The sequence below is a fragment of the Nicotiana tabacum genome, chromosome 5 (genome assembly GCF_000715075.1).
Source record: "Nicotiana tabacum cultivar K326 chromosome 5, ASM71507v2, whole genome shotgun sequence".
NCBI lineage: Eukaryota > Viridiplantae > Streptophyta > Magnoliopsida > Solanales > Solanaceae > Nicotiana > Nicotiana tabacum.
In genome coordinates, this window is record NC_134084.1 from 109,334,256 (window position 1) to 109,346,328 (window position 12,073).

The 12,073-nt window shown below is 35.0% G+C and overlaps 1 protein-coding gene across 1 annotated transcript; it reads right to left on the reverse strand.

Annotated features, from left to right (window-relative positions):
- Positions 1–1,259: 1,259 nt before the first annotated feature.
- On the reverse strand, positions 1,260–5,682 carry LOC107817864 (myosin-binding protein 7). Its single transcript, XM_016643756.2, has 4 exons — positions 5,499–5,682; positions 3,357–4,957; positions 1,862–1,908; positions 1,260–1,678 (listed from the first exon to the last, which is right to left on the reverse strand). Exons 2-4 carry the CDS (start codon positions 4,752–4,754, stop codon positions 1,576–1,578), a joined length of 1,548 nt encoding a protein of 515 aa, XP_016499242.1. The 5' UTR covers positions 4,755–4,957; positions 5,499–5,682; the 3' UTR covers positions 1,260–1,575.
- Between the last annotated feature and the right edge of the window lie 6,391 nt (positions 5,683–12,073).

The window sequence follows — 12,073 nt, forward strand, 5'->3', positions numbered from 1 at the left end:
TGGGTAAATTATTCGACCCGACCCATATTTAATACGGATAAAAAAGAGTTAACTGGTGGATACTATGGGTAACCTTATTATCCATGATTTCTTGCATATGATCACTTTTTGGAGAATTCTTAGTCTCCCTAACTTGAGGAACCCCCCATTTAAGGCTTTACAAATGTAAAAGTTAGACCCATGAATTATCCATTGGTTATCCATTTTTTAAATTGATAATATGGGTTTTATCCATATTTAATCCGTTTTTAAAAATTTTATTATCCAACTCATTTTTTAGTGAATAATATGAGTGGTTAACTGTTTTCTTTTAACTATTTTGCTACCTCTAGTAGTATATTTAAGGAATTATTATTTCAAACCTACCCCAAAACATAAGTTAGCATTTTTGTCATTTTCTCGCCTTTCCGACGACACTTTCATGCAGCCAAACCTGGTCTCTCAGATTAAGGATGAGATCGTCATGGATAATTTGGTGGTCAAATTCATCTTCATGAGATTATATACACGGCTACCTTAAATTTAGATATTCCAAATCCTAATTCCTTTCGGAATAATAAGGATAAATAGGCCTTTGATTATGAGTTCTTCCTCTAGCAGGAGCAATCCTTAATCAGAGGTCTCGAGTTTGAGTTTCTGGGTAGGGAGTCGCCTTTGTTAGGAAGCGCTTTACCCCAATGTGGGACTTCTCGGCACGAATCCAGATTTAATCGGACCGCAATATGGATACCGAACGCCGAATGGAAAACCAAAAAAATGTATTAACACATGTTACTTATTAGTCCTATTCATCACAGTTGGTTGGATGTTTCGAGTCTAGTGGTAGATTTATTATGTTGAGGCCTTCTCAGGTTCTATTTTTTCCAAGTCCTTGGTTACTTTATGTGGAAGGAAATGATTGAATAATTGGCATGAGATAGGTGCTAAAGAGTAAAGGCTACTACGTAGTACTCCAATTTGTAACTGTAATTGTAGTACAACATCAAGGTAAAGAAAAAGAAAATAAAAAATTCACTTGAAGGTAAAACACCAGAGTGCATTTCGCGAAGTGAAATTCCAAGAATTTCCAATTCCATTTTTGAGGATTCGCCCTATTTCACCAGAAACTAAAACAACATTATGTAAACATAGAAGGTTCCGGCTAGGCTTTATTAACCTTAGTCAGTCTTGGACTAAGTCTACATGAATAAGAAGGAAGTTCTTCGACCACGATTACAAAAGTCCAGTAGCACTAACATCTGATTGACAAAAAGAAAAAGTAACAAAAGAAAAAATTCATTCACAAATTGTAATATACAGAAAAAAGAAAAAAAAAACTTGAGAGAATCCAAACAAGCCATATATGATCACAGTTATTCACAAGTCCCAACCTGGCAGTGGAACATCTATATTTTCGATGCCACTGGTTCAGCTAATTGTTTACGACGCACAGTGAACCCAAATTTGCAGCAGCAAGGAATATAGGGAGGAAAAGAAAATAACATGAAAAAGCAATTACTCTGACTACAATCCATTTCGCACTGACGTTTCTGATACAGTCTTCAGTAATCGATGTGGACTAACTAGGAGCTGGTTTTACACCTGTGTACTCGACAGACATCTCCACTGCCCCACACGAGGTCCCTTGTCTAAAAGCATTAGCAAGCCTGCATTGCTGGCCGACGATCCAAACATGTACCTGACAAGTATCAAGATTTAATCGAGTGCCAACTAGAACTTGCCCAAACAAGAAACTAACTCAAGCAGGCAAAAAGGGAAATAGGTTGATTGTTTTCTTTTATATGGTAAGGGAATTATAAGAAGTTGAATTAGTATAGAAACAATTTCTTGATAAGAAACCAAATTGTATTGAGCAACTCACTTGCATCTGCGTGCTTTTCTTCTCCACAAAACAAAAGATTCGATCCACTGCATAAAAAAGAATACAAAAATAAATCAGCTTAAGTTATAACTCAGAACACAAAAGAAACCGGGGGGAGTAAGGCAGGTGAGAAATTTTGATGTAAGAATAAAACAAATCATTTTGCTAATTTTCACCTCATCCGTCCTCTCCCTTAAAAAGGTAAAGGAAAGAGCAGCTCGAGAATCAATCAATGTCTCAATCCCAAACTAATTGAGATCGGCTTGATGAATCCTCTATATCCATTCCACTATATTCGGACCAAAGTCATCCAGTGCAGGTAAATATTTTATCCTTTTAAGGCAAAACAGGAAGTTCTATAAACTAGGAGGTTCTCTCAATCTCCCACTTAACGTTAAACCAAACCAAATGTGTGTAACAGCATGAGTCCTACTAGTTTATACTAATATATGGTTCATTTTGTACCATTGTGTCTATTCTAAGCTAGGTCTGCATTAGCTTTAGGGATTGTAGTTCTTTTGAGACAGCTTAACTACATGACTTTACGTCTACCTTGTTTGCTTTTAGTGTCATCAATATAATAGAGGAAAATTCACATGGTACTAATGATTTGTTGTCCCTAGAACCCCTTCTCTCCGTAAGAAATAAGAAAAAATAATCCAAAAAAGGGAATTAGTCCTAGCACATCTGTTATTGTCCAAGATGCCCATCAAAAGGAACTAAAGAAGGGACCTGTGTTTCATCGTCCATGTCAATATGGACAAACATGGATATAAAGGAAGATGCCTGTGAAAATGCATCAAGATTTAAGTAGTCTCAAATTGACATCACAAGTAACCTTGTCTAACATACCATTTGAAATGTGATTCTTCTGGGTTTACATGGGTTTGCACCAGCTCTTCCCATTGTGATGGGCTCAACATCTTATTTAGACATAAGCACGAGACACTAATCCACTGATATCATCGGACGACTTGACTGAAGATTTAAGTGTACTTGGAAGATGGAAATATTATTGAATCTTAACCATAAATTACTCCAATATACCAGCTCTCAGCCATACTAGACCTCACCCATAATTGGTCCAAGAGAAAAAAACAATGCCCACAGAAGCTAACTCAAGGTCTAGTAGAGGTTTTGAAAAGAGACAATCCAACCCATTCTCATTTTTCTCTTTTTAAGCGACCCAAACTCAGGTTTGTCGGCTCATGCTCAGCAGAAAATGTACAGGAAAATAATCGTTTTTAAGAATCTCAAGATTATTACCAAAGAAAGTAATTACAGTATTTAGTCATCGCCATGAATGGGGTAATTAATTTACAGACTCAATCAAATGGAATCAATATATGTTTACAGTCAAATAGTTGCTACTACTGTGCTTGCAATGACCCAAAATTTGTTTTTTCAAGCAGGACAACGACCTTAGGCATCATTATAAATGTGAAAATGTAGTTACTGGAAAACCGAAAAAGTTGATCAAAGATTAATATCATACCTTGAATACGGATATGAAAGAAAAGCTGGCAATTACAGATGGCTTTCTCGAAGGTCTTCTCACGGCTGGGGACATTTCTTTGCATAATTGATGAGCAATCTCCTTGAGCAATATCACCTGTGCTTTATCAGTTCGCACAGCAATCATAGCCTGTCTCATTGATTCCCGATCAGCCTCAAGTGCCTGAAGCCTAAGGTACAACTTCGTGACCTCTGGATCTCCAAAATCTGTATGATTCAATGAATCCCTCGGGGTATAATCGTCAACCATTCCAACTGAAGCCTTGGGCTCTGGCACACCATCATATCCAGCCCTCTGATGTACAGAATCAATTGTGTAAACTCGGTCACTCATGTCATCTCCAACTTCTGATGAATTATCCACCTTCCTCAAGTTTGAACGCTCTTCTGTTTGTGAAAATTCTGCTTTTCTAATACTTCCACCAAACCTTGGAGAATCTGAGATGAAATCTGAGTTAATTTCTTTAGTTGTAACAAAGGGAGAACCTAAACTGTCAGTTGAAAACTTTCTAAGATGTCTAGTCCTCCTTGGGGAATGACCAACTATCACTTTTTCAAGTATGTTGGTCTTGAAAAGATCCCCATCGGTACTTCTTGGCGTCCTCTCCAACTGATTGATCCTATGCTCCAAATCGCGCAATTGATCGCATGAACGAGGGGTCTCTTCAAATGCATATTTCTCAACATCAACAACCTCATTATCAACCTCTGTGTATACTTGATTCTCATTAATAATGCATTTCAATGGCGGGTAATCAAATGGAGGAACTTCGAATTGTCCATTGATAGTCTCGGACATACTATTGTTCCGACTAAAATGGCCCTTTTCCGTCTCACAATCACCATCAGCCTCAGATTCTGTGAGTCCATAACTCATCATTCTATGCTTATACATTTGCACCTCACAAGTCAATGATTGAATTGTTTGTTCCCTCTTGTATAATAAATCCTCCAACGCCATTATCTCCTGCTGATCATGCGCCGTTTTCTCCTCAGTGTACCTCTTGAATTGTTTAAATTCCATCTGAACCTCTGCCTTTTCTCCTTGCAGCCTCAAAATCATTGACATTGCCTCGTTCGCTGCTGAGGAGGACGCATTTCTTTCTTCCTCCAACTCAGCACTTAAATCCTGAATTGTCTGTTGTTGCTTTCCTACCATTTCCCTAAGTGCTGTACATTCATTTTCGATTTCAATACGAGCATTTAGAGGTAAGACAAATCCTGGGATCATGAACTTATTCTCATTATATTCATCAAATTTTCGCTTCACAGACCGGAGCCAAGTCCCCGTGTAGGACCTATTCATCACAGAACAACTGCACCCGCAATCACAGCAGTTGACCTGGCTGGTCGTTGGGGGCGAATTTTGAGAATCCATATTCTAATGCACATTCAAATCAACAGCCTCAATTGAAAAACCAAAAACAGAAATTTCACAAACGAAAAGGTTGATTAATCCTGTACAACAAGCTCTCAATCCCTCCCTCTTTGATAGATTGTTCATGTATGTGCAAGTATATCCCTCGAATTCAAATATGATGAATTCCCCCTTTCCTCAGTTGCCAGACAGAATGCAAATTCCTACAAAAAACAACCAAAATTTCTCAATTGTAAGCCTAGGCACAGTACCTTAAGTTAGGTTTACAATGTTGTACTCCAAAAAAAAAAAATGGATGGAGATGAATAATACGTAATTTACATGGATTGCTATGTGCAATACCTTTATACTGGCAATGTTGATACATCTTTTTCCACATTTTATGTTGTACAAAATAATACTACATCACCACCGTTATAAAAAAAAAGGAAAAACACAATTACACAATGTATTTGTGCTGGTAGGAGTTAGCAGGTGGCTGGTGAAATAATCAAGGTACATACAAGCTGATCAGACACCAAAAATACATCGTTCCCATAAATTATTCAGAGTTCTATACCCGAAACAAAATGTAATAAATCAATAATACAGCACCTTACGTCGAGATTATTTTTCCTTATAAGACACACCAAACAAAAATAATAAAACATCCACCAAATGCATATCCATGCACATATACGAACAAAATATCCATAATAAAATGCGCATAAAAAAATAAAAGCATCATAAAATTAATTAAGGTACCTGGAGAAAAAAGAGAAAATGAACATGTGTAGCGTCGCTGAGAATTGGAGATGAATTTCTCCCGGGAAAATGGAAACTATAATTCCAGCTTCCCGGAGAATTGGAGATATTAAGGGAAACGAGGGAAACGAAAATACAGAGGGGGAAGGGGGGAGAGATAGAGGAGAGAAACGAAATCAAACGTGGGAGAGAGAAAAGAAAGGGAATTTTAAAACCCCTTGATTTTTTTTTTCCAATTTGTAATGTAGAAATTGATAAGACTGATGTGTTCTAATTTTCTTTTTCTTTTCTCTCTATTTCTTTTGCAAGGGAAAATGTGGGATGATTTAGAGAGGAAAAGAAAAAGGGGTGAAAATGGAATTTTAACTGCAAGGGGAAATTTTGGTCGAGAGTTTTCTTCGGATAGTACAACTGAAACCGCGTGCTAATGTTTGATTAGCATTTTATCATTAGATAAGTCGTAGTAATATCTATATCTGTCTATATTATATTAAAAGGAGAGTAGTATCTATTTTGATTAAGTCAAGTGGCAAGCTAAAATAAAATCACTTGGCAATTTTAGGACTACATTAATAATTAGAAATTATAAATGAGAACATAATTAATAGAAGTAGTTTAATGAATCTTATACATAATCTAAATATATCTTAGACAAATCTAATTTATATATCTATCTATATATATCTATATTTATATTTATATGTATATTTGTATCTATATCTATATTTGTATATTGATCTAGTCATAAATTTTCTACTATGTTAGTTAGAAATATCGAGGTAAAAAATTAATTAAAAACTATAATAAAAAATATAAAAATACGTAAATTGAGATAACCTATGACTATTTATATTTTGGAGTAAGTTAAAATATAAAATAAAACTAAAGTTTACTTAAGATTTTAAAGATTTATTATGTTTAAAATTAAATAAATTCAAGAAGCAAAATAAGATCTTACATAAAGTATGCAAATTATTTATAAGGTAAGAAAAAATTAAATAATTAGCAAAAATTATTTTAATAACAAGAATAATAAAGTCATATTAATATTGATAAATCGGGCAAACAAATATTTTATACGTAAATATTACGACAACATCAAGATATAATGTGTTCAAACAATTAAGAAAATATTTTTGTATGATTAATATTTGAATTGAGTGCAGTTAGTTTAAGTTTGAAAGCATGACATAAATTTTTGAAAATACGATCCAATTTAGAAATCTATATTATATTAAAAGAAGAGTAGTATGCATTTTGGTTAAGCCAAGTGGCAAGTTAAAATGAAGCCACTTGGCAATTTTAGGACAATATTAATAATTAGAAATTATAAATGGGAACATAATTAATAGAAGTAGTTTAATGAATCTTATACATAATCTAAATATATCTTAGACAAATCTAATTTATATATCTATCTATCTATCTATCTATCTATCTCTCTCTCTCTCTCTCTCTCTCTCTCTATATATATATATATATATATATATATATATATATATATATATATATATATATATATATAATCTATATCTATATATTGATCTAGTCATAGATTTTCTTCTATGTTAGTTAGAATATCGAGGTAAAAAATTAATTAAAAACTATAATAAAAAATATTAAAAAACGTAAATTGAGATAACCTATGACTATTTATATTTTGGAGTAAGTTAAAATATAAAATAAAACTAAAATTTACTTAAAATTTTAAAGATTTATTATGTTTAAAATTAAATAAATTCAAGAAGCAAAATAAGATCTTACATAAAGTATGCAAATTATTTATAAGGTAAGAAAAAATTAAATAATTAGCAAAAATTATTTTAATAACAAGAATAATAAAGTCATATTAATATTGATAAATCGGGCAAACAAATATTTTATAGGTAAATATTACGACAACATCAATATATAATGTGTTCAAACAATTAAGAAAATATTTTTGTATGATTAATATTTGAATTGAGTGCAGTTAGTTTAAGTTTGAAAGCATGACATAAATTTTTGAAAATACGATCCAATTTAGAAATCTATATCTATATTATATTAAAAGGAGAGTAGTTTGCAATGTGGTTAAACCAAGTGGCAAGCTAAAATGAAGCCACTTGGAAATTTTAAGACAAAAAAAAAATTGGATTATAAATGGAAAAATATTTAATGAAAGTAGTAGTCCAAGATTTTTTGTAAAATGAATTTCATTCTTTAATAAATCAAAGCCAATTATTTGAATATTTAAACTAAAAATATTCTATTTTTGAGAATCTGTTGGACATACACAAAGAGGGATGCAACTTTCATTAAGCAAACAAATATATTATAGCTATAGGTATTTTTACTTAAATTTGTGTATAATTCAATTATGGTAGGTATCCTTTTTTGAGAAAGAATCAACTAAATTTTCATTTTGTATCTTACACATTAATTTTAAGTTGAAATAATAATTCTATATTTAGTACAAGCTTTGTATCTGATCTTATTTGCGAACAATATACATTATTATATGTATCTTTAATTATATTTTGTGTATAATTCAGTTATGGTATGTATTTTTTTTTAAGAATGAAATAATTAAATAAACATTTTGTATCTTACATTTATATTATATTAAAGGAAATAGTATTAAAAACACGAACAAAGGAAAAAGACAAGAAAAATTAAGGTTTGGTGGTTAACAAATTTTAATTAACCACAAAAAAACGTTGAAAATTTAAAAAAATGCCAAAAGCTAAAAAATAAAAGATTCATATCATTTCTTTAGAACTCACATATACAAATTGATTTATACATGTTTTTTAAATATTAGGATTTCATATACATAAAAATTGGTTTACTCTTTCCTTAGAAATTTTTATTTAAGCAACTTTTTTTTAGGGTTGGCTTCTCTACATTGCTTAGGGTTTAGCTTCCACGCAAACTTTTGCAAAGTTTGACTCCAAACTATAACTATATCAGCGAAATATCAATGTCCAAAATGAGTTGGAATTTGAAGGTTCGTGTTGTTAGATTATGGAACATTCCAGACCGCGAGAAACCAGAAAATTTTAATTCAATTGAATTAATTATTCAAGATGAAAAGGTGCATACTCTTTTACATGTTGTTATTTTTTTCGAGTTGTGATGTATTTTCTTCAACTTATGCGCCTTACTAACTTAAATTTCTTTTCACATTTTTTATTTTAGGGAGATCGAATTCATGCAACTATTGGAAGAGCTGTTATGCGTATTTTCAAAACAAAAATACATGAAATGGGATTGTACGTTATGAAAAACATTGTGGTTGGACCAAATAATCTGAAAATTAAGACCATCAAGCATATAGTGAAACTGAAAATTACATGGGTTCCATCAATTTTTGATATTGGGAACAGATTGAGTTCCCAGTTGGTATTCTATTGTTTATATCCATATGAAATATATTATTATTGTTCAAGTTCTCACCTCAGCATAATCAACCCTTCCACCGGCTTCATTTATGGTTTGAATAGCTAAATTTATCAGCTCTTCGCAATAGACAGTGTTAGGTGTCACGACCTGGATTTTTCACCCTCGGGAGTCGTGATGGCACCTACTAATGTGAGCTAGGCAAGCCAATCCTTAAAAGCTTACTTCAATAACAAATCACTTCTTTTAACGATTATTAGTGATAGCATGAAAACAGCGGAATTTAATAAATGTACGGAAGACTTAAATTAAAGAAACTGAACAATAATACGGAAATCAACATATGTCTCTACCCAAGAAGTGGTATCACATTACTCACGAACTTCTAAGAGTACTAAATACAACCGTTTGAAAGAAAAATATAAATTGTTTGTCTCGAATACATGAGATAACAGACTGAAATAAAGATAGAGGAGACGTCAGGCCTGCGGACGCTTGCAAGGCTACCTCAGTGTCTCACTGGACTGAAAGTTGGCTCCCGCGCTACTGCTGCTGTCCAAGACCTGGATCTGTGCAAAAGAGCACAGAGTGTAGTATCAGCACAGCCGACCCCATGTGCTGGTAAGTGTCTGGCCTAACCCCGGTGAGGTAGTGACGAGGCTAGGACCAGACTCCAGATAAACCTGTGCAGTTATATACTATATGGTGGAAAAGTAAACAGTTAATAAGCAATCAAAGCTGGAAAAGGGGAAACATGCTCCGGGGGTAGCAGATAAAACAGAATACCAAAGAATAGTAAGGAAACTACAGTTTAACTTCTAAAACGAATAAAGAGGAATAAGGTAACTTTCAGTTTCATCTTGTTGCAGGCGTGCAACCCGATCCCATTTCTCATATCTTGTGGTAGGCGTACCACCCGCTCCCATTTCAGTATATCTTGTGGTAGGCGTACCACTCACTCCCATTTTATTATATCTCGTGGTAGGCGTACCACCCGCTCCCATTTCATTATATCTTGTGGTAGGTGTACCACCCGCTCCCATTTCATTATATCTCGTGGTAGGCGTACCACCCGCTTCCATTTCATTATATCTTGTGGTAGGCGTACCACCCGCTCCCTTTTACATTTCATCACACAATCACAAAAAATCTCGGCAATGGATCATAAATGTTATAATAACTTCCCTGCAAGAGAACACAACAATATTATAATTTTTCCGGCAAGGGAACAACAATATTGAATTAGTCATCCCGGCAAGGGAGAATCAGCTATAACTAACCTCAACTCAACTTATACTCAGTTCAATTATTGAAAATACTCAATCATAGAAGATCATTAAGTAAAGCACCCATAAGAACACAACAACAATCAATTTAAGACTCACGTTCATGCTTGACACCAACGTATAGATTCTTGTCACTATGTCTATACGTCGTACTCAACAAGAAGCAAGTAGCAAGTATGACTCAACTCCTAATCCCTCAAGCTAGGGTTAGACCAAACACTTACCTCGATGCCTTGATCACCACTCAAGTCTCAACTATAGCTTTACCCCTTGATTCCAACACCAATCCGCTCGAATCTAGTCACAAGTTACTTAATTACATCAATAAGTGCTAAATGAATCAACCCAAATGCATGAAAATGAGTTTTCTAAAGTTTTACCCAAAAGCCAAAAGTCAAAAATCACCCCGGGCCCACGTGGTCGAAACCCGAGGTTCGGACCAAAACCCGATTACCCATTCCCCCATGAATCCAAATATATAATTTGTTTTGAAATCGGACCTCAAATTAAGGTCCAAATCCCCAATTTTAGAAAAACCTAGGTTCTACCCAAAACACCCAATTTCCCCCATGAAAATCTTTGTTTTGAAGTTGAAATCATGTTAAAAGATATTAAAGAGTGAAGAAAATGAGTTAGAATTCACTTACCAACGTTTTGGAGAAGAAAGGTTGCTTGAAAAATCGCCTCTTATGTTTTGGGGTTTTGAAAAAGTGAAAAATAACTAAAATTCCCATTTTTTTATATCCCTCTCAGACCCCCAGTGCGGACCGCATCAAATGGACCGCGGCTGCACAGCCTCCACCGCGGACCGCACAAAGGCGACCGCGGCCGCGCTGGCCCTTTCCTGAAGACCTGCAGTTCAACACCCTGGGCGGACCGCACAAAGGCGACTGCGGCCGCACAGCCTCCAGCGCGGACCGCACAAAGGCGACCGCAGCCGCGCTGGCCCCTCCGTGGTCACACGCGATTTCTCGCGGACCGCACTAGAGGGTTCAGAGACTGCAACTTCCTAAACCTGCAACATTTGGCTTTCTAAGCCTAAGGCATTCCGGAGCCCACTCGAAACTCACCCAAGCCCTTGAAACTCCAACCCAAGTATACATACAACCTCAAAAATATCCTACGGACATATTTGTGTACTCAAATGACCAAAATAACATCACGAGCGTCGAATTAAACCTCGAGATCAATAAAATTTCTCAAAACTCTTTTAAACATCAAATTTATCAATTAAGGTCCGGATCACGTCAAACGACATCCGTTTTAACCAAATTTCACAGGAATGACTCAAGTCATATATAAGACCTGTACTGGGCACCGGAACCATAATACGGGCCCTATACCATTGCTTTCTAATCAGTTTTCACTTCAAATTTCCTTAAACAATTTCTGAAAACAGTTTCACTTAAAAATTCATTTCTCGGGCTAGGGACCTCGGATTCTGATTCCGGGCATACGTCCAAGTCTCATATTTTCCTACGGACCCTCCGGGACCGTCAAATCACGGGTTCAGGTCTGTTTACCTAAAATGTTAACCGAAGTCAAATTTATTCATTTTAAAGTCAAGACTTAACATTTTTCACAGAATTTCATATTTAAGCTTTCCGGCTATGCGCCTGAATTGCGCACGTAAATCGAAGCAACTCTAAATGAGGTTTTCAAGGCCTCGGAAGCACATAATAGGTAAGAAAACAGGTGATGACCCTTTGGGTCGTCACATTCTCCACCTCTAAAACAATTGTTCGTCCTCGAACAGACAGAAGAAGGAAGTACCTGAGTCGAGGAATAAATGAGGATAACGGCTCCATATATCGAACTCGGACTCCCAGGTCGATGCCTCAGGAGGCTGACCTCTCCACTGAACACGAACCGAAGGTAAACTCTTCGATCTCAACTGACGGACCTGCC

Coding starts and splice junctions, on each gene's coding strand:
- LOC107817864 (XM_016643756.2), bottom strand. CDS start 4,754: ATGGATTCTCAAAATTCGCCCCCAACGACCAGCCAGGTCAACTGCTGT. Junction 1,909..3,356: donor CTTTCATATCCGTATTCAAG/GTATGATATTAA, acceptor TTTTTTATGCAG/TGGATCGAATCTTTTGTTTT. Junction 1,679..1,861: donor AGAAAAGCACGCAGATGCAA/GTGAGTTGCTCA, acceptor GATACTTGTCAG/GTACATGTTTGGATCGTCGG.